We start from the raw sequence: 23,252 nt of genomic DNA on the forward strand, positions 1-23,252 counted from the left end.
ACATCTTTTTTTCACCGAAAATGGGCGCCCGCCTCAAACGTGCCATGTCATGAATGGGCGCCGCCAATGTGTGACACAGGCCTTAGCCCGAGTTTTAAATTGAAGGAATATCCCTGCCACATCAGCAACCTTCCAAAATTGTGCGGGCCATTGAGTAGCGCGCTAGCTCGTCTCTATTGACACTTTACAGCGGGTTGAAGTGGCCACCAGCGGTTTTAGAAAACTGGGTGGTTTTGCCGGCCAATCCAATCTGTCTACAAGAACGGGATTTATGTGCAGGAAGTGAGCTCTGTGTGAGGCTGTTGTGGAGGCGTCTTCGTAAACGTATCCATCAGCCAGCCCTCTTCTGCAAATCCTAGATTCAACGAGCTCTCTCCTCCTCCTCCACCATGAGAGAGTGCATCTCCGTCCACATTGGTCAGGCTGGCATCCAGGTCGGGAATGCATGCTGGGAGCTCTACTGCCTCGAGCATGGAATCCATGTAAGTCCGTTGTTCTTATGTGCGTTGTTCTTGTCAAGGGTTGCACTAAATTCTCATGTGGTTCTTCATTCTACGGCGGTATTCCCATATGTCCATGTCATGGATGTGCATTTCTGCTTCATATCCTGCCGAATTTCAGATCTTGTATCTCTGCTTCATCTCGTGCCAAATTTCAGCTCGTATGTTTTTGCTCCATCTCATGCCAAATCTCTGCAATTGTAGCGATCTCCCTCACAACCCCATGAAGCTTTTTGTCTGTCTTTTTCTTGTTTTGAGGGTGATGAGATCATATTTCTCTAAATAGGTCTGTCAACTGGCTTTTTGTTGAAATTCGTCTTGTCAGAGCCTGTTTTTCAACATGCAGTCAGGATTATGTTCATCCATATAGATCTGTTGCTAGTTTGGCCCTGTCAAATTGCTAGTCATATTTTTCTAGATCTAGTGCAGCCTGCTGTAGATAGATCTTGCTTAGGATTGTGTGTAGAGAGCTAGTTGCTTTATGCACTATTTGAAGTGTGCATTTTGTTTTCACAGCCAGATGGACAGATGCCCAGTGACAAGACTGTGGGTGGCGGTGATGATGCCTTTAACACCTTCTTCAGTGAGACGGGGGCGGGAAAGCATGTTCCTCGAGCTGTGTTTGTCGATTTAGAGCCCACTGTGATTGATGAAGTCCGTACTGGTACTTACAGACAGCTCTTTCATCCTGAGCAGCTCATCAGTGGCAAAGAGGATGCTGCCAACAACTTTGCCCGTGGCCATTATACCAGTGAGTTTCTCCTTCCACACTGCTGTCCTGCTTACTGAAGCTTTAAGCAGTTTGTTAGTTAGCTTTTCGTGTGGGCCTTCGACTAAAGTTTCTCTCACAATTCTGTTGCCACTCCTGTGATTCGATTTTGTACTGGATTGGATAAATGCTTGTCTTACTGATCCATGGCTGTGTCTGCAGTTGGAAAGGAGATTGTTGATCTTTGCCTCGACCGCATCAGGAAGCTTGCAGATAACTGCACCGGTCTGCAGGGTTTTCTTGTCTTCCATGCTGTTGGAGGTGGAACTGGTTCTGGCCTTGCATCCCTTCTTTTGGAAAGGCTATCTGTGGACTATGGGAAGAAATCAAAGCTTGGATTCACTGTTTATCCGTCTCCCCAGGTGTCCACATCTGTAGTTGAGCCATACAACAGTGTCCTGTCCACTCACTCTTTGCTTGAGCACACTGATGTAGCTGTCCTGTTGGATAATGAGGCCATTTATGACATTTGTCGCCGCTCGCTGGACATTGAGAGGCCAACCTACACGAATCTTAATCGACTTGTCTCTCAGGTAAATTAGTTGCAGTCTTGTACTGCATATTCATTGGGCTTAACTTGGCACTATTAATAATTTTCACAGGGTATTCTTGTGAGTTGAGTCTCTTTGCTTGTGCTGTAAATGAAACATTTACCTTTTGTAGGAGAATGTTGATGTGTTTGTCTTTATATGACGTGCTTTGTTGCCTGTGTGCCCTTGTAGGGCCGTTGGTGTGAGAATGAAGTTCCACGAAGTGTGCTTGTGATATTGTTTTTTGGTTGGTTGATTGTTTGTCCTTTTGCAGGTCATCTCATCCCTTACTGCATCCCTTCGCTTCGATGGTGCGTTAAACGTGGATGTGACTGAGTTCCAAACCAACCTGGTTCCTTACCCTAGAATTCACTTCATGCTATCATCATATGCCCCAGTGATTTCGGCAGCTAAGGCCTATCATGAGCAGTTGTCCGTTGCAGAGATAACCAACAGTGCATTTGAGCCATCGTCAATGATGGCAAAATGTGATCCTCGTCATGGTAAATACATGGCATGCTGCCTTATGTATAGAGGAGATGTTGTACCCAAAGATGTGAATGCTGCTGTTGCATCCATCAAGACAAAGAGAACAATTCAATTTGTGGATTGGTGTCCAACTGGTTTCAAGTGCGGCATCAATTATCAGCCCCCAACTGTGGTGCCTGGTGGAGATCTTGCGAAGGTTCAAAGAGCCATTTGCATGATCTCTAACTCAACCAGTGTTGCCGAGGTGTTCTCCAGAATTGACATCAAGTTTGATCTCATGTATGCTAAGCGGGCTTTTGTTCACTGGTACGTTGGTGAGGGCATGGAGGAAGGAGAGTTCTCCGAGGCACGTGAAGATCTTGCCGCTTTGGAAAAGGACTATGAGGAGGTTGGAGCTGAGTCTGCTGATGGTGATGATGTGGATCCTGAAGAGTATTGATGATGAAAGCTGCATGCAATCATTATCTAAACTACTGATTATTAGTAGCTCAGGAGCCAGGGCAGTTATCTTTTTTTCTCTTTAAAATTTCAAAGAATGCCTCGCCGGGGCTTCTGTTTAAGCGGGGAGTGTATCAGTGTGCTTGGGTTTGATGTATCTTTCTTAATTATTATCATACGGATTTGTGCTTTACAATTTGTGTCAAGCTGGTAGGAGCTTTCTATTTGACAGGTTTCAGGGTTCTCTTATGTTCTGATGTAGACAAATTCAACGCTATGAGATGAGTCCCTTTCTTCATTAAAAGCTTCCTGTTTTTGTTTGTGCCCGTTTCTGACCTTGCCAGAAGAGTACTGGTTTTGGTGATTTTTTTGTCTAGTACATCTTATGAGCTGAAGTAAGCAATGTAAAACAGGGCGAACAATGTGAACTTTAAAAATTCTACCGTGAAATAGCAGTGACGGCAACCCACATGGAAGCTCCTACTGCGAGATATGTGATAGAGGCCTTAGTCTCTTTGGTGAAAATGTTACTCCATGACTTATTTTGCAAATAGAGATTGGCTTAATATATAGCTCTCCTAATGGTTTCAAAAAATGTATATTCATTGAATAATAAATTAATTTAGTGAAATATAGGATCAAACTCTTATAAATATATTGATTAAAGTGAATGCAAGCTTTATCTCACGTCATGGGATCAAACTCTTCTAAATATATTGTTTTAAAGTGAATGCAAGCTTTAGAAGTTCAGAGAACAGCATCTAAAAGTCTACGACTTCTTACTATTCACAAGACTTTTTGAAGCCTCTCATGGATAATTGTCCAACAATGAAAATTGAACGACCTTTACCCTCAAGGTACTAAGGAATGTATCAGGCGAAAAATACTAAAGGAAGAATAACTACATATGTATCAATGTGCACCCGATCCATCTCTTTATATCAAACAGAAAATCTTTTGACTTTCCATTTTCATGGGTCTTTTCATTTCCTACACTCAATTGTCAATTATGCACTTAAAAAGCTTTTTTACTTTTTCGAGACCAAAAAGACCTAATGGCACACCTACGCATACCTACTCTTCACACAAATTCGATCAAAATTTGTTATTTCCAATATTGGTTGGGTGTGTCTTCTTGTTCCTTTTAAGTAAAGGGTTCCATCATGCTTACTTGGATTCTCCAAACGGTGCATCTATTCATGTGAACATATAAGTTAGTCATAATGACTTCAAAAAGGAAATTTTTACTACTTATATAGTGCAATGATACTCTAAAGAGAAGAACATGCCAGAGGGAAAATGAAGGAGAAGAAAACACAAATGTATCAATGTGAAGTCATGGTGCATCTATTCATGTGAACATATAAGTTAGTCATAATGACTTCAAAAAGGAAATTTTTACTACTTATATAGTGCAATGATACTCTAAAGAGAAGAACATGCCAGAGGGAAAATGAAGGAGAAGAAAACACAAATGTATCAATGTGAAGTCATGTACTAGTGTGAAATCCACAACCTCTTTATATGGATACAAAAAGTCTTTTGACTTACCACCTTCATGCGCTTTTTATTTCTTAAACTCACCCTTTATTTACGCACTTAAGATGTTTTGAAAGACTTTTTATTTTTTCGAGATTGGGGAGCCCTAATCATGTGAACAATTCAAATTTTCTTTTGTATGGTATGTCAATGGTTTTTTTCATTTTCATTGCCCATCCTTATATCACTTTACTTTGGGAAAGCATCAATATCCCAGAAACATGCAATTCCTTTATAAAAAGTTGAATTGTTTTGTTTTTTTTTCCATAAATTTAGTTTGAGATTGTTGAAAGTATTGGCAGAATATTTTCTTTTCCTCTTGCTCATAATCTATACTATATATAATGCAGCTGAAAATTTTCAAGGAAGGAGAGGGCATCAAAGTTCATGCATTGGTTAACTTAAAAAGAAAACTTTACAAAACCTTTCATCTAAAATGAAGAAGTGAAGGCTCAGAAGATCTAAAATGCAAAAGTGGTAACATGGTAGGAAATGAAAAGGCTTTGCACTGAAAAGTACAAAGACTTTTTACTTTATAGTTTACATAAAGTAGATGTACCAGCTTAAGTGCACATAACAAAAAATGATCAATTTTGATGGAGATTTTATCATTTAATGGAAATCTGATTTTTGAAGATATATTTGCCTTTGTCTTTTCAAGGGCCTTTTTTAAAAATAAAAATTGATTCAAGTTTATATTTTGAAATTTTAAACATAACTCTAAAGAGACGCTTCTATACCCTTTTTTTCAGTGCTTGAAAAATTGTTGAACATTAGGCTCTGTTGTTGTCCCTCCCTCCCTCTCCCAATTCACCGATTACTTCATTGAGTGTGTGTATGTACATGCACGCACATGACAAACATTAATGCAAACTCATCGTTGAGTATGTTTTTATAAAGAGAAGGGGGCTTACCTGCTTATGACAAAGTTGGGCCATCCATGGGCTAGCTTTAGATGTAGCTCAAGTACGTCATTTTGAGAGAGAGAGAGAGAGAGAGAGAGAGAGAGAGAGAGAGAGAGAGAAGAGATAAGCCCACTATCATATTTGGAAGGAGCACATCTTCTTGGATGAATCACCTTCTGGGATGGTAGGTAGGCCACTATCACCATAAGAGAGAGAGAGAGAGAGAGAGAGAGAGAGAGAGAGAGAGAGGGGCACTGATCAATGAAAGAAAGATAGGGGGTGATACCTTTGGTATCACCCCCTATCTTAGGGATCCAAAGGGGGACCATCTGCAGAAGAGAAATGTGCAAGAAATGGGCTCCAAAGACCTTAGGGTTTAGCCCATTAAGACTTCCAAAATGCTAAGGTCCAAAATTCAAAGGTAAGTCAAAATGGTCAAGCTTAGTAAAATTGGATGCTTTGAGTGTACACAAAAGTCTTTGCAAGCTCCTACATAGGAGGGGACGAGCCCTTTTAGTAGGGGATGATAGAGAAACACACAAACACACACACACACACACACACACACACACACACACACACACACACACAATCTCATGTGTGAAGCAAGAAGACTTTTTCTCTCCTTCTCAAGCTTTAATGGAAAGCTCATCATCTACTCCAAGCTTGTGAGAAGGGAGGCCTACACCAAAAACTTTTGGCTTTGTGATGCAAATCCAACCAAGACCCAAGCTTCAATACATGCTCATCTCCTCTACCATGCTAATTACTAAGCTATGCTAAGCTTTTATGAGTGATTATGTGACGAGATATACTTGTTTCTCGTAAGACTACTCATCCTTCCTCTCAATCTACTCTCATACCCCGCTAGCTCTCACCATCTTCGAAGGTGTGTGAGGTCTTGGGTCTGAGACCGTGAGAGAATTGATGTTGTGTTTTATAAGTGTTTGCTTAGTGCTTGAAGTTTCTATCTTCATTGCACTTGCTAGTTATTGAAGGAACACAAAGAATTGTATTGTAAAATATCTCCCTTGATGGGGGAAACCTATAATACAAAGCCTTTTGGAGGGGGGACCGGCTCCATGTAAAGAGAGACATAGAGATCAAAGAGGGATTAATTTTCCGCTACACACAAGTTACTAGGTCATTAAATGTTACAGGGGGAGAGAGAAAGAGAGACATAGAGATCAAAGAGGGATTGATTTTCAACAACTGCTCATGTCAAAGTATCCTCAGTTTTTGGAAAAGATGATAGATAGGGTTTTCCTTGCGATGAAAACATGGGTCGAGTACACGCACGCGCGCGCACACACACACACACACACACACACAAATAGATGGATAGGTAGATAGATAGATAGAGGGCAAGAGAGAAGAAGAAAAAAAGATCTACATGTTAGGTAAAGGCGGTGTGCCTCACTGTGATTTGCCCGTGTCTGTCGACCAGTGTCCGGCTGCCCACATTTATCTCCTTATTCTTTATACATACAAAGAATAAGGAGCTCTCACTCACTCTCACATGGTACTCATACAATGAGATTTGGGAGCTCCACCCCACATCCTGTGTCATCCTCTCTCTCTCTCTCTCTCTCTCTCTCTCTCTCTCTCTCTCTCGCTCCCTCTCTCCCTCTCTCCCCTTCGCACTCTCCACACGTGCATCGCATTCACACACTCATAATTGGTATCAGACCTCAGGGATTGGGAGCACCATTGGAGCTCAGCGGAGAAGCAACAAAAACTGCAGCACGTTTTTTCAAATCTGTTTTGGCCTATCAAAACATCTTCATTCAACCCGAATCCCGCATCGCCTAACCGGTTTTTTATCCTCTTCAACTTTACAGAAGAAAGTTTTCTTAAAATATTTACCAATTTTCAGATATGTCACTCAGACTGTCTCCACGTCTAGGATACACAGCTACAAATTTTTACAGACATGTTTTGACCTATAAAAACAGCCCATTTCAGGTCCATTCTCAAATTCCTACCTGTTTTTGCGTGATCTATAACTTTGCAGAAGAAAGTTTCTGCAAATTTTGAACGGTTTGGGAGATATGGGTTGATCGGCTGCAGGGTGTTCGAAAAGTTGAGGATACGATGTATGCCTTATGTGGTTTGATGCTCATGGAGACTCATGTGATTACAGTTTGAGCTCGGTAATGTATGCCTCGAGCATGTTTTTTGGCAGTCACAGGTAGAGCAGATATTTGTGTACTAGATTTGCAGGTGTTTGCAATTGACCTATGCAAAGTGTGGAGATTAGTGCATGCATTTGGAGTGCGGTTTGATGCGCTTTGGTTACTCATGGTTTTGAGCGCGTAGTCACTTTGGTTATTGGTTTCGTAGCCGTTTTGCTAACAAAACTCTGGCAAAATTTTTCCAACAGTTTTGTGCGCATCGTTGGTGCGATCGAGATTACGATTGCTTGTAGCACTCAGGATTTGCGTGCAGTGTTTTCCCTTTTGGGTGGTGTCTCGCGAGCGTGTTTCGCTTTGCATTTTTGGTCTTTGAGCTTTGAGTGCTCGGTTATTTGGAGCTTCCAATTTTGACTCCCATCTACAGATTGAGTCTAGTACTCCCATAGCTGTTGCCATTTGCAGTTGAGGACATCTTTTGCACTGTTTTGGCTTGCATACCAATTTCGACATAGTAAGTGTCTTGAGCTTTTGCTTTGTGTATGCTTTTGTGGGATAGTGGCTGGAGTTTGCTCGCAATAGTTTGTGATCGAGCTTATCTCTCACATTGATAGGTTTTCTCAGTTTGGACACAGTTTGGTGTTCTCGTATCCAGTCTCGTAGGAGTGAGGAGTTGTGTATGCTTACGGTTTTCATTGGCACATTTCGACATCAGTTCTTCACTCACATATGTATGTCATTTGTGGCGCCGTTGAGTGATACTCCAGCTAGAGCAGTTTGGCTCTGTGTAAGACTTTGTGAGGTGATTCCAGATGAGTACATTCCTGGATTGGCCATTTGGGCATTTGTCGTTGTCTCCATTGCGATTTACTATTGAGTCTTTGCTCCAGTTTATAGAGGAGAGTGCCAAAATTTTGCCAGATATGCATACTTATTGCAGAGGTTAGTGAGCTTGACGGTTCGCTCACCTTCTTTGCTTGAGATAGTAATTTGATCTCGGGTGGGAGAGTCTTGTGATCTCGAGCTTTGTTCTCGCTCACGATCGCGGACTGACATGTTGGCACTGCGGTCATGATGGGCATATTAGGCATCGTTGCTTCAGGCGTATGAGACAACGGAAGAGGCAGATGCATAGTGCTACTATGAGGACAGATGCTAGAGAGTATGCACGTGACGGGCATGTCACTTTTGAGTCTAGCTTGCCTTCATACTACTTTGTGTCTTGGGATAACACATTGTCTACGTGTTTTCTACTAGACGAGCACGTAGTTTTCACGTGATGCCATGTCGTGATTTGTTTTGCTCTTTCTCTAGTGGGAGACTTGGTTGTGTGCAGTTTCCTGATGGTTCAACATATGAGATAGAGGGTATTGGAGATGTATGCATGTCTTTACCTAGCGGTGCATTGCTTACGCTACAAGATGTACGTTATGTACCAAGACTCAACCAAAATCTCATTTCAGTGTGTCAGTTGCAGAGTAGTGGACATTGTGTACTGCTTGGAGAGCGGTCATTTAAGATGCATTGGGGATCACTCGTGATAGCCAGAGGTGCTAGGAGTGGTCCGGTATACCCTTTGCATATTTTTGACACATGAGACATTGTAGTCTTTGTGTATTTGTAGCCATGCTTTGAGCGAGAGACAAGGCGTGTCTCTTTTGCAGATGTGCTGCATGGAGAGCAGGTTGTGCATTTGTCTTGTGGTGGCGTTCATGTAGACAATGGTATCTCTAGGATGCACAACTTGTCACTCATTAGTTGAGGTGACATCAGTTGAGCTAGAGACCGATGCATTGTTCTATCATTAGGGGAATTTTGAGGTCATTTTTGTGCCTTTTAGCGTGTAGAGAGAGAGTGGTCTCAACCAATGGTTGAAGAGCTTCCGTTATGGAACCTCTATTTTTGAAAACTCACAAAAAAGCAAATATTCTATCTTTACTGCAACTTTGAGCTGGTAAATAGCAATGTAAACAAGTAAAAATGCAAAGGCATTCAATAGCTGTCGCTTTTAGAAAGACGTACTTCTCATATTATATTGTTTTCATTTTGCACGTCCCCATCATAAAACAACGTTTGGATTCTATCTCATGATCTTTTCCAGATTTGAACCGTTTTTTGCACATTCTACTTATTCTTCTCTTGAACTCAGACTAGACTTCTCTGCTCATTTATTTTTTTACCATGGAATCTTCATCACGATCAAAACGACCAAGAACTTCCATTGAAGCCATTGTCACTTACAACACGACTGATCAAAATGGACAATGGATTCCAATAACTATACACAAAGGAACGTGGATACTGATGCAACAGAACAAGAGAATAAAGTCTTCCACCAAAAACTCTTTCTTGGCAGGATGGAAGGGTATTGTTAAAGATTTCAGCTTTGGCGACAACAAAAAATCAATCAAAGAGGTGCTGGTGCAGCATGTGTACATGCATAAAGATCTGCATATTGACTCAGAGAGTTCTGCTTTGCCATTACATAGACCAAACTGTAAGTCTCTTAACTTAAATCCTTATTTGTAATGCATGTTGTATAAGGTTATTTGTTGTACAGATTTGTATCCTTCAAACATTATGGAATGGCAGCCAATAGAATGTGTTATAAATATTCTGGATGTGTGTCATGGATCAATTGGTGAAGAAATATACAAGGGAAGGACTAAGGGTTCACTGGCAGAGAATGGAATATTCTTCTTTGACCATTATTATGTTCCACCTAGAAGGACTGGAGAACTTGGAGCCACAACCAAGCTAGACTTGCCTGATTTCAAAAGAGGAGAATGGTCACTCCCTAGCTCAAATACAAGTGAGGGCTACAGGTGCAAACTTTTTTGTGAGATTCAAAAGTGTTTGAAAGCAAACATAGCAAGCAAACAGAGTAGAATTTCTATATTCATGCCCATTACAGTTTTTGTAGACTTCTTCTCTAATGTTGAAGTAAGAAAATCTAGAACAATGTTTTCAGTGAAGACTTTAGACTCAGCAAATGTACTTGAATTTGTGGATGAGGGTTGGAGCACCAAAACAGTGAATGGAATCACTTGTAATGTGCAAGCTGGCTCAATTGCTTGCAAATACATGATAGGGACACAAAACTTCACTATGTCATTTTATTAGAGAAGATGGCACTATGTTGGTGGTCAACTAACTCCACTTGATCAAGACATGGAGGACTTCATTGACAGCCCAATAGAAGACATTGATATATGGGTAAACAATGAGCATCCGTCAATTGTAAAGATAAAAGGCATGTGTAGCTTACAGCAATTGAGATTGGACTTGCAAAATGATGAAATTGAACTGCCCACAACATTCTGCTTTCAAGTAAATGGTGGAAAGGTAACTGTTATGCCTAAAAGTCTCTTGTTCTCTTATTGGTTCTTTATTTAACTTGGACTGTTTTTGTAGGTATCAAAAAGGAATGAAAAGAGGCTACAGTGCAAGGACATCTTGGATGGCATTGTACATTTGGTGCCTTAAACATCCTTCAAGGAAATTTTGTAACACATGCCTTGCAAGGATCTTATTTTGTATCACATGACCTGCAAGGATCTTATTTTGTATCACATGATCTAAAAGGATCTTTATTTTGTTATTAAAATGCAACTTTTTCAAACATCCAATGATTTGATTTTGTAACAGAGTCTTAAAACAAGGTGATCAAAATGTATTCAATTTCAAATATTTGCACTTACATACAAGGGTCCATACAAGGGCCAATTGGTTACAAGTGGGCTATAGAATAGACAATTGGATACAAGTGGGCTACAATAAGCTTGATACAAGTGGGCTACAATAAGCTAGAATAGTTTTCTGCCAGGAGTTTTCCTGTCCCTAGGGGACTTCCTTAATGGGGTTGGTGCTTTTGCAGGAGATTTTCTTTTTGAAGTGGGCTCTTTTGTCCTGGGAGATTTTCTTTTTGAAAAGGGCTCTTTGGTAGGAGGGCTTGAAGGCTGCTTCCTCTTTCTCTTATCATCCATCTCTTCACTTGCCTTTTCCTGCTGACCACTCTCTTCTTCCTCTTCACTTGCCTTTTCCTCTTCACTTGCCTTTTCCAGCTTTGCTTTCCCCTTCTCTTCAACATCATCATCTTTAAATACCTCTTGCAGTTGTCCATTTGCTTCAATCATATACTTGATAATCCTTGCTCTTGTCAACCATACATGGTTCTCACTATAGCACTCTCTGTTGATCTATACAAGGCAATAAAAAGCAAGTTCTAGGAACAATAAAATGAGAAAAAATACAGCTGGCAAATATGAAATATGCTATACTTCTATATCCTGATTGTCATTGCAGTATATGAAGTCCAAGAGGAGCTTGGCATTTGTCACTACCCTCCATCCACATGAATGGCTTTCAGGCTGGATTGGAACCTGCAATTCATTACATGTATTTATGGGAAAAAATCTTTGAGGATAATCCATTGAACAAAGCATAAAGAATTCCAACCTTCACAACTGCAAATTGGATTTCATTCAGCATCTGTGGCATAGGTGGACAATTCTCCAGTGTCTCTATAAATCTTGTAGCAGCACTGTCCAAAATTCTTTATAAATGAGGTTTTGCTTTATTAAAAGTATGTGCTTGTGGTTTACAAAATGTGTCTGCTGCTATACTTACAATTTTGCTTGACCTTTGACTCCAGCAAGAGAATTGACAAAGTAGCATTTTATTTTCACAATATCAATTGTAATTAAACTCCAATGTGAGCTATAAAAACAAGCCTCAGTTAGCCTTCTAACATGTATTAGCAAATTGCTACAGTTGGGAGCGCGGAAAGCCCTGCAAAATACTCGAAATAGCACATAGCAAGCCATAAATCAACAAATCTGTATAACTGGCACATCCACGAACTCGTAATCGAAGCTATACGCGAACAGCGAGAGACGTAGAGCGGAAGAGAGGGAAAGAGCACGCGCAGGCGCACCTCCTAGAGCGGAGTGCTACGCCGGCACGGCGAGAGAGAAGAGGGGAGAGGGGAGAAGAAGTACACAGACACTGGGTGCAATCTCCCCCCGTGCAAGAGTCACCATTTCCCTCTTGCACGTATTTGTTATATAGATTTCTTGAATGGTCAAATTGGTTACAAACTGGCCGGCCGGTCATAAATGGCCAAAGCTCATAAAAGAGCACTTGAATAATAAAATGTACATGATATACATATCCATTCGCATAGGCCAAGCTGGGTCTAGTCTTTTCTACCTGTCAGCTGCAATAAATAATAAAATATCAATTCTATAACATACCTCTCCATTGGAAAGCAACTGTCCTCAGTTGCGAAGATAAAAATCTGCAAACAATACTTGTCAAAAACAATGATTAGAAATCTGTATCAAATAGTAAAACAAAGTCCATAAAATTAGACAACATTGCTTATGCCTGCCGTCATCCACATACTACCTATTCTAGTGTCCCATACCACTAGAATAAGTAGTATATGTCATACCCTGATGAATCACGATATCATTGGTCACACTCATCATCAATCTCATAATGTCAAATCTCATCACATAAACACTGCCATAATAATCACCAGATACCAAATCCCAATCAAATTCCAATTCCATAGTATAAGTTCAAATCCAAATCACTTTCATTATATACCCGGGTAACAAAATCATACCAGTTGCAGTGGTGGCCAGCCACTGCAACATGATTTTGTGATTGGTGTTGCCCAAATCGACAAATCTACACCAATAAGACGTGCTGCCTAAATCGGCGAATCTGCACTAATGTTGCCTAAATCGGCGAAACTGCATTCAACATTGTTTAAGAAATCATGAATCTGCAATTTGTGGTTGTGCTGCCTAAGTCAACGGATCTGCACCAAGATGAGTGTCTACACACTGCCTAAATCGGCGAATCTATGTGTCTGTGACCAATGGACTAGGCTAGGCATAAACATATAACATTTTTCACATGTATGAGACTAATTTGGAGCATTATTGAGGAGGAGGGTACTTACAAACTGTTGTTCACTATCCAGAGCACCTTAGCCCACATGAGTAGCTGTATAGCTAGGGGTGGTTCAAGGAAATGGCTAGGAGTCAAATTGTCGAATGCTAAACAAGTGCTTTAAAAGTGAAGGTTAGTAGCAAAAGCATCATTTGGTTAATGTCAATCAAGATTAAAAATTGGATTATATAACAAAATTTATAGACTAAACCAAAATACAAATGTTAAGCCACTTTCAATGCAATTATGATCAATATAAATTTCACAACTTTGTAGTGCGCATAAAGTTTAGATCCTACAACATTGTATAAGAGCAAGTTGTGAAGGAAGCATGCAAAAATTATTGACAAGAGCAGTATCAATTTTACAAAGTTTGCAAAAAAAAGAGTCTTTAGGAACGCGTTATATACTTGTTCAAAATAATCACAATTATGTGCCATGCTCAATATACATTAATAGTGTTTTATTTGGAAGATTTGTTGAAGACTTCTATGTCACTAATGAATACATACAACTTACAAATTGACATGTCTATATTGACATCCTATGTCCACGAGTCTTTGTTCTTTCTATACAAATACGAACTTGACCTAGTTTATGCTTCTCAGACAAGAAGCACTGAAATTTTTCATGAGTATTGAAAATCTATCTTGGCACGCTATTCATATAGTATGCCTTAATTCATTGAGAAAAAATCTACTAGTGGTTTGCGGATTTGTTATAGCTCTTCAAGTCTGCTCAGAAGCGCGCAAGGCGCAGGGAGACCATGAACGAACAAGAAGAGCTTCATAGTTTTCTAGGATTACAGGATGGGTGATCATGCCTTTTCAAAGCCCACACATTTCCAGACCATTATGGCAGCCTTGTTGGGGTACCTCAGCACTCACAACATATACAAGCTTGGTACCCACACCAGCAGTTACCGATGCTTCCACGTCCACGGTCTAGAAAAACACGTGCTATCCAAGGCAGATGTCTTGGTTGCTTCACATCCAAAAAGTCCACATGAAACAGCTCACTTCAAAGCCAATGAGAAAACCCTTTGGTGAGGCTCAAGATGCTTGTTCCAAAACTGAAGAGGCTTTGCAAGCATTCAAGGATATAGTAAATAAACTAAAGCTAGCTTCTGACAAGGATGCAGACCCAAAAACCTTGCAAACACTTGAGACTTTGCTCGCTCATCTGCTACTCTTGAAGAATAATAGAGAATAGGTGAAACATGTGCCACACTTGCAGAGTGGCGCAAGGAGTCAGCAAAGCCTTTGTTATATGTACAAAAAGGATTTGAAATACTCAGACGCATCAAATTAAGATACAATCGCAAAGTTTACAGGATGCCGTTGCCTGTATGAAATAGCAGCATCCAATAAAGGCGAGTTTGAGAAGTCTTTGAAGCAAGTAGAACACCTCGAATGGCACTTAGAGAAGACTGCCCGTAGTTAAAGTTTGCAAGCCAAGCTGTTTTGATTAGATGCAGTTCAAATGTCTCTTGTACGATAGGCTGAAGAAGCACTCCCTTATTTTGTCAAGTATGTCAAGTTGAAGAAAAGACTAGTCGCTCGAGATGATCCAAGCCTTGCACATTCAAGCGACTGAAGCTTTCCAAGAAGGAGGTCAGAATGCTGAAGAAGTTCTATAATATTTGAGGAGCTATAATGTTGTGTAAGAGGGCCTTAGCAGTTTTCTATCAGTTTTTTTTTGGAGATGAAGCAGCACTGAAAGCAGCAGATACCGAAGGTGAAATTGACATTGCTTTTCTGAGATGGGAAAAGCTCTCGCAAACGGCGATCTATTTGAAAAATTATACCCTAAAAAAACAAAAGTCTCCAGCCTGAGTGTGTGTGTGTGTAGCCGCTGGTGTGGCTGCCAGCTAAAGAGAGAAAAGTGTTTGTTAGCATGCGCACACACACACAGAGAGAGAGAGAGAGAGAGAGAGAGAGAGAGAGAGAGAGAGAGAGAGAGAGAGAGAGAGAGAGAGAGAGAGAGAGAGAGAGAGAGAGAGAGAGAGAGAGAGAGAGAGAGAGAGAGAGAGAGAGAGAGAGTGAGATGGTGGGCTGTGTGGGCACCGTTTAGGGGAAGGAATGTAATCACAGAGGGATGGAATTGCAGACCAAGAGGGAGGGAGATAGATGTTAGTGTTTTGCATGCGCAAGGGAGGGCCATGGGTAGTTGGAGGATTGGTGTACCTCTCTGAGTGTTGGCATGCAGCTGTACTGAAGGTAGTGGGTCACAATGGCGGTTGGCAGCCAGAGAGAGGTAAAGAGTTCTTGGCGGCTGAGAAGAGAGAGATGGAACGATTGTAGAAGCTTCCGGCCTTTGGCAAAAAGGCTTGCCAACCTCAAAAGGCTGCACCTAACTTGGCAGTAGGTAGAAAGGAGAGGAGAGGTGAGCACAGCATGAAGATAGCTGTGATGATGGGTTTGATGAGTGGCGGAAGAGGGAAAGGAAAAAAAAAAAAACCTGTGACAGCCGCTCTTAACTGTGATAGCGCATGTGAGCCAGCGTGAGGAGGCCGCCATGCAAAAAAAAAAAAACAGTGCAGCTGCACGAGCTTGTGGTCGTCGTTAGTGTCGGACCATGAGTGCTAGTTGGTGAGTCCAAAAAGGAAGGGTGTATGCGAGTAGCTACGCATGCGAAAGGGAGAGTGGACACTGCCGTGCAGAAGTGGAGTTGGTGTGGGCAGTACCTATGCATGGAGTACCCCTGTAGGTTGCGGATGTTATCGGATGGCAGACGCCGGTGATGTTGCCGGTGTTGTGTTGGTGGTCTTTGTAGGTCTGCTGTTAAAGGCAACCCGCGAGGGTATTATGTGGAGCCAGGGGTAGGAGGAGGAGGAAGTTTGGGGACAAACTGTAGACAACAGCGCTGATGGGAGTATGGATTATATATTGTTGGGCAATTGTAATGGTGTCTAGCCGAGGTGGGTCATTCATTTTTTATTTTATTTTTTCTTTTAGGGAGGCCGGCAAGGCTGCCATGGCTGTCGTCAGCTCGCTATGCTATTTTAGAGACAACTTATGCTGGTCATAGCGAAAGAAAAAAAATAAAATGAAATAGATTGTTTTATCTTACTTTAAGCACCTCTACTTGCCTTGGGCAATATCTACCAAGGGCAGAAGAGAAACAACATACAGTTGCTTTGCTACCTCTGCCTCCCTCACACGACGCTCTCTCCGACCCTCCTCGTCTTGCTTTCCATTTGGCGACTCCCCCCCCTCCCTTTTTTTCCGAGTCATTTACAATTATTGGAATCTCTTAAGATTCTTAGTAAAGTAATGAGTCCAAAGTCATGCCAACCTACTCGGTTTCATCAAATTATACTAACACATCTCGGTTTAGTTCTTTCTTCAATAAGCCTTCTTCTACTTTCCATGCTAATCTAACTTACTAAACTCTAATCAAACTGCTATTGTTGTTAATATTTTGTCTCTCTTTCACAGTTATAGAGCTCTCTTATTGTTTTCTACTCTATGAAAATGTAAACATATAATTTCGCTTAGATTTATCTACAGAGATAGATAATATCAAGCAAGAAAGGAAAAAAAATAAAGCAAGTCCGCATACACAAGAAAGAAGACTTAGCTCGGCTATGTTTCTTGTTTATAATCGAGCTCTCCATAGTTGTGATTGTATTTCTAGTAACGTAGCCAAAGCTTTGATACCACTGCTACAGTTGGGAGCGCGGAAAGCCCTGCAAAATACTCGAAATAGCACATAGCAAGCCATAAATCAACAAATCTGTATAACTGGCACATCCACGAACTCGTAATCGAAGCTATACGCGAACAACGAGAGACGTAGAGCGGAAGAGAGGGAAAGAGCACGCGCAGGCGCACCTCCTAGAGCGGAGTGCTACGCCGGCACGGCGAGAGAGAAGAGGGGAGAGGGGAGAAGAAGTACACAGACACTGGGTGCAATCTCCCCCCGTGCAAGAGTGACCATTTCCCTCTTGCACGTATTTGTTATATAGATTTCTTGAATGGTCAAATTGGTTACAAACTGGCCGGCCGGTCATAAATGGCCAAAGCTCATAAAAGAGCACTTGAATAATAAAATGTACATGATATACATATCCATTCGCATAGGCCAAGCTGGGTCTAGTCTTTTCTACCTGTCAGCTGCAATAAATAATAAAATATCAATTCTATAACACAAATTCTCTTCACAAGGTGTAGGTAGAAAACTTACCTCTCATGATAAGGAATCAAGAAAATTTCACAGATTTCCAAGTCCACATGAGTCAACCACTTTGTGAGCTCTCTAATGTTTGTCTCTGTCTTGAGAAAGTGGGAGATAGAAGGGTCTAAAAATTCCACCTTTTGTTGAAGGTCTGGCTCATATGTATGCATCATTAACCTGGTACAAGATATTGTTATATAAAGAGTTCTTGCTATAAACAAAAATACAGAGGAAAACAAAAACAACCTGAGGCATGTGATAAGGAGTGGAGAATTGATCTCCTTGGTCCAGTCCTTGAGAATTTCCAAGGTCTCAGAGTCAAGTGAATTGTAATCCTCCCTAGGATCCTCCTCACTGAATAGAGTGACATCAAAACCAGTAGGATTGACACTCCTCAAGAGGGGCACTAGCTGAGGTTCCAACAGGTCAAGCTCCTTTCTCTCTGGAATTTCCTTGTCTTCCTTGGCTCTCTTTTTCCTTTCCTTTTCCTCTTCTTCAGTAATATCAACAACTCATACTTCATGCTCCTTGGGCTTCCTCCATGGAGGAATGTTGAGAATATTGAATGCCTTTATATCATGCATAGGGATAGGCTCCAAATTTTTTGAAAACTTGTATCTCAGCCTCCTGAGAGTGATCATGTCTTTGTCCATCAAAGTAACCCTATGGGCATGAGCTGCACAGATATAGGCATCTTGGAAAAGCTCAATCATAAAGTCCTCAGAAGCCTCCTGGATACATGCCAATGCAGTTCTAGTCCACCTCATGGAAATCTTGTACTCCTCTGCAACTTGTCTGCACAGTCTCTGGAAGGGCAGTTTGGGAATTGCAAGATTGATGGCCTTTATGGCCTTCCTTATCTCTCTTAGACATTTGACCCCCTGCTTGAACTTTCTCTTTGTAAGGAGAGGCTTAAGCTGCAGAGGCTTGGAAGATTTCCTATGATGTGTAGCTTTCCTTTTTCTTGGTTTAGGGTCAGGTAGAGAAGAATCCTTCCTCTGAGATGTGCTCTTCTTTGTGCCAGCAGAGGTTGGTTTGCCAGGAACTTTGGAAGTGGATGGTTGGTTTGGTAAAGTACTAGCTGAAGCTTTGCTAGGCTGAGGAACTTCTTCTTCATCTTTCGATAGAGGCTCATCAACCTTCCTTGCAGTCTTCTTGGTCCTTGCCATCTTCAAAAGGAATAGGAATGATTGCTGCACAACAAACAACAAACAACAAACATTAGTAATAAAATTAAAAGATGTATATATAATTTTTACTATTATAATGGATGGTGACACCGCGTGCGCGATAACCATAGCATTGGAAGCTTTCAGCGTCCAAGCGGCTCGTGCACGAAGTGACAAGCTGTAGGCATACAAACACATGCATACAAACACATTATATGTGACTTGGGGGTACACATTATATGTGACACCCCGTACGCAAAATGACGAAGGGAGTAATGTCTTCACACGTACACAAATCGCGCACGGGGTGACGGTTGATCCAAGCGCGGGTAGAATCGGGTTGTGGAAGCGCCGCTAGAACCGGGTAAAATGTCCTTGAAAATGCGCTCGATTTGGGTTTTGAGGAGCTTCTTGGGCTTGTATAGGGCGCTATGCGCAAGTCCCTAGGCGCACCGCTCCTCCCTAGGCGCATACTAGCCGTTGGGCACACACTTCGAGGCGGCAACCGCTTTGCACACCCCACAAGGCGGCGTTTTTGGCCATATAAACAACTTACCCAACCCGCTTTTCCGCTTATTGTGCTTCACAAGGCTTAGAAATAAAGCCTCCAACCCTCCAAGCGACACCCCGCGACACCCCGTGAGCGAATTCTAAAGGTGTCGACCTCTTCCTAGCACTAGAATTTCGCGTACCAAGTGTCACGCCGTGCACGAATTTATTGAGTGCCGACTTTCTCCTAACCCTCACAGCTCGTGTAGCAAGTGACACAACTTAGCAAGTGACACAATTTGATGTTATTCTTTCTTGCTTGCTTAGATTTACAACTTGCATACTTGTTTATAAACTATTATGTGTTTTTTGCATTATGAAGGAAGGGTGGTTTATTTATATATTTTAGTCATAGAAGAAATTTACACACCAGGTCATGTCTATTTCTTAATGTCTTGATGGACTTCTCTTTTCTCTTTCTCAGACATTTGTGGATTGTCATAATGGATACAGAGGATATATAAGAGACCGCTAATGACAGGCTGATGTCTTTTCTTTACAAAGTTAATGAACTTACAAGATTTCAAAGTGTCAAAGAGATTTTTAATGCTGCCTTTGATCTTCAAGTACTTGTGCATGGCTTCTCCACACAAATTAGTGACTTCATAGAGATATATATAGCATTGACCAGAGATCACAGGCTTGACAATCTTGTTCATTTTGTTGATATATGCAAAGCAGGTAGCTTGTCAAGGACAGGTATTGAAAAGAAGTGGTCAAGCCTTCATCTAGACTGGCAAAAGATCATAAAGCCTTGCAAATTTCATGGTAATATGCATTGCCAGTTGGTAGAGTATGACCTTGGACTTATCATTTTCTTTAGTGTACTCCCAACACCAGAGGGCAAACAGATTCCAAAGCAGATTTCTCAGGCTGAGGAAGACCAGGAGGAAGAGGAGATAGAGATGGAATTCCATGAAGAGGAAGAGAAACTACAAAGCACTGAGATGCTGAACATTGCAGAATTTAAAGCAGAAAACATCACTAAAGTGGAGAATTTTGACATTGAGGATGAAGATGTTGATCCTTTGCATTGCACAACAACATTTCCCACATACAAAGTTAACAAAAAGGAATATGTTTTGCTGAATGACATTCAACATCTTTTTGATCTAAGGGAAGATTATGCTTTGGCAGTTTTGGCTGAGTGGGGATCTAATGACATAGGATTTATTGATTACTCACCTTGCCCCTTAGCAGTCTTGGACACAGAGGCAGAAAATTTTATTGACAGCTCAAGTGTTGGAAAGCATGTGTAGGATATTTTTCTGAGATATGAGAAATAGGGTGTACCTTCTGAAGAGGAGTTCAATGAGATCCAGAAAAGGCTTAAAATAGAACATATGGGAGAGGAAAAGACCAGAGATTATGAAGTAAGGCCAACTAGATCCATTCATATATGGGAACCTGCCTTGTTTGAGGAGGATGAGTCTCCTAAGGTATGTTTATGACCATTTTGCTTTGTCTAATTAATGTGCTGAACAATTAACCAAGACATATTTTTGCAGATTAAAATACTGGACATAGACAAATTCCTTGGCAGGGGGAAGGGTTCCAGACCCTTAAATTTAGGAAGGAACCAGAGCTTGGGACACTTTATTGGGAAGCTCAACAAAGAGACTGTCATTATATTCCATAACAAGTTTACAAGAGAACCATTGTTGCCAATGCTTGCAATTAAAGCACTTGCAAAGGTTGTTGGTTCATATCAGATCCCTCCAGGGTTAGAGAAGTTAATATTGGTGGAAAAGGAGGAAGCCATCAGAATTTTTGGATTCTTCCCTGGCCTTACTGGTTCTAGAGCTGGTTATTTTGCCACAATGGCATCCTATGTGCTTGCCCACTTTGGGGACCTCAAGAGACAAATGATAGGCTACAATAAGCAAAAGTTTCTGAAGTTTAGGGGTGAAGTTGATGTACCTTCATCAGAAGACTGACTTTGCTCAAATCTGTACTTTGGCCCACTTTCTACCTTGTCTCTCTCTTGTAGCTAGCCATTGTAAGAATTTTTCATTTGCAGATGAACTATTATAGAATTTTGTCTTTTCTGCTTGTTCCTGTGTAAGGCATTTGCTAAATCTGAGTTCAGTAGTGCTTTCTTTGTCATTTTTGATCTGGTTATATGCCATATTTGTCTATAGAACCATTGGAAAACCTCAAGCAAGCTGTTTGCCTTCACTACACCTCCCCCATGTCTTGTATGCTTGAAAAACTTGGTTCTTGCTTGATAATGGGATTTCTCCATGCCTTGTGTAGACCATATGGACAGGGAGCCCCATCTCTTTACAAACCAGGGAGTGTCATTGTAAATTATATGCTGGCAAAGTAAGTATGAGATTAATCATATGCTGCCAAATAAAAAGTATGTACATATTAAAAAGGTAAGAAAATAAATAAAAAACTTACCATGTAATGTGTGAATTCCTGATCCCAAGCATCTTTCATTGCACTTCTGAAGTTATTGAGCACTTTCTTGAAATTTGGCAGATCATTTTTGCCCCAGGATGTCTTATCACAGTAGGAAAATACTTTGTCTAGTGATTCCTATACCTATGCTTTTTTATTTCTTGATGTATCTTCAAGACCATGATCTTTGATGGCATTGTGGAGAGCTTTCCACTGGTTATACTTCACATTGGATGAACCCTTCTTGGCATTTACCTTTCCTAGTTTGCCATGAAACCCTAGGAAAGCTCTGGCCTTCACACCACCAACAGAGACCTTTCTAGGCACATTGTTTCCATTTGAAGACCTCTTCAGGTCTGTTTCAATCTTAACCTTACCACTGTGAAGGCCAATTTCTGATAAAACCCTTTCAATACATTTGATTGCAGCATCTCTAGCTGCTTTTGGCTGTAACTTCCAGGCAAACCCCACATACAGATGTACAATTTTCTCCACAATTCTGCAAAGAGCATGCAGAGTGCATATGTGGACATTAGCAAGTGGAATATTTAAAACTGCTTTGAAGTTTGGATCTTGAGTATGGCTATTGGGTGCTTTGTTCCAATTTGCAGGATTACATTCTTTTGCTGATGCCATACAATACAGACAAGGGCTCTTTGCCATAGCTCCTTTGGAGACATTGTACATACATTTAAGGGTTTTAAGGTCTCCTCCCATGTGCCATTCCACCTTGTAACTTCCAAACCCTTCAACTTCAAGCTCTTCCCCTAATTCTTGTGCATTAATGACTTTGGGTATTGTTGTTTGATGGAAAACCCAATCCAGAACATCAAAGTCTTCACTCTCTACTTCAAAAGCACCTAGCCACCAGACATTCTTCTCCGATTGCACGCTGAAGTACTTGGTATCCTTCGGTTTCAATGCACTGTTCATTAAAGTTATGGAAATCCTCTCAATTTTTCTGTTCTTAACAATCTCGCATTCATCAAGCTTTATCACAAAACTGACAACACCATTTGCTTCTGTATGCTCCAGCTCATAGAATCTGATCATTTCCTTCTGAAGTGTCTTTAAGTCAAGGAAAATATTATTGAACTCGTCAAATTGAAGATCCCTCTTTTTACCATGATAGGTACCATGAATGTGGTGAGGCTCACCCAACATCTCCATTATCCTCTCATTGATCTTTTTCCTTGCTTGCTGCACAATGGATGGCTTTGGAAGCAAAGAGGACCTGACTTTACATTGCTTTAGCCTTGACTTCATATTTTTGAACAGCTTGCTATAACCATCTCTGCTAATGCCTACCTTATCCATAGTATATTGCACATCCTCCTTGTCCAAGCAAGAGCTCTGCAAAAATCCCTCAATGCACTGCTCCTTTGCCTTTTTAAACTTCTTCTCTATGAAAATATTTTTGGAAACCTTGGGAGGTAAAACATCACAATAATGTTTAGCTGCCATTTCCATGTTTGATGCAGAGTTTGGTTGTATTCAAATATGGACGAGGACACCTCTGCACATTTGTTTCTCTTGCGCACTGGACAAAATTCTTCATTTAGCTCAATGTGTAGATGGTATAAGCTTCTCTTCTCCATGGAAGTCTGTTAACAGTATTTGTCAGAGATAGTACTATAGGGAAAAGCTCTGCAGATACGAGGAAGAAGACGACACAGAAAAGGT

The 23,252-nt window shown here is 41.0% G+C and overlaps 1 protein-coding gene across 1 annotated transcript; it reads left to right on the plus strand.

The window, feature by feature from the left end:
• The first annotated feature begins 269 nt into the window (after positions 1 to 269).
• Positions 270 to 2,922, plus strand: LOC147454626 (tubulin alpha-2 chain-like). Its single transcript, XM_086516511.1, has 4 exons — positions 270 to 482; positions 1,017 to 1,251; positions 1,432 to 1,802; positions 2,074 to 2,922. The coding sequence occupies exons 1-4, from the start codon at positions 390 to 392 to the stop codon at positions 2,725 to 2,727; spliced, it is 1,353 nt and encodes a 450-aa protein (XP_086372637.1). The 5' UTR covers positions 270 to 389; the 3' UTR covers positions 2,728 to 2,922.
• Positions 2,923 to 23,252: the final 20,330 nt, after the last annotated feature.

The sequence above is a fragment of the Adiantum capillus-veneris genome, chromosome 7 (assembly GCF_014529385.1).
Source record: "Adiantum capillus-veneris isolate H3 chromosome 7, ASM1452938v2, whole genome shotgun sequence".
Classification (NCBI taxonomy): Eukaryota; Viridiplantae; Streptophyta; class Polypodiopsida; order Polypodiales; family Pteridaceae; genus Adiantum; species Adiantum capillus-veneris.

Bases quoted from the DNA above. Each gene is read 5' to 3' on its own strand.
- LOC147454626 (XM_086516511.1), top strand. From the start codon at position 390: ATGAGAGAGTGCATCTCCGTCCACATTGGTCAGGCTGGCATCCAGGTC. The intron at 483-1,016 runs GTAAGTCCGTTG...TTGTTTTCACAG, and splicing joins GCCTCGAGCATGGAATCCAT to CCAGATGGACAGATGCCCAG. The intron at 1,803-2,073 runs GTAAATTAGTTG...GTCCTTTTGCAG, and splicing joins TTAATCGACTTGTCTCTCAG to GTCATCTCATCCCTTACTGC.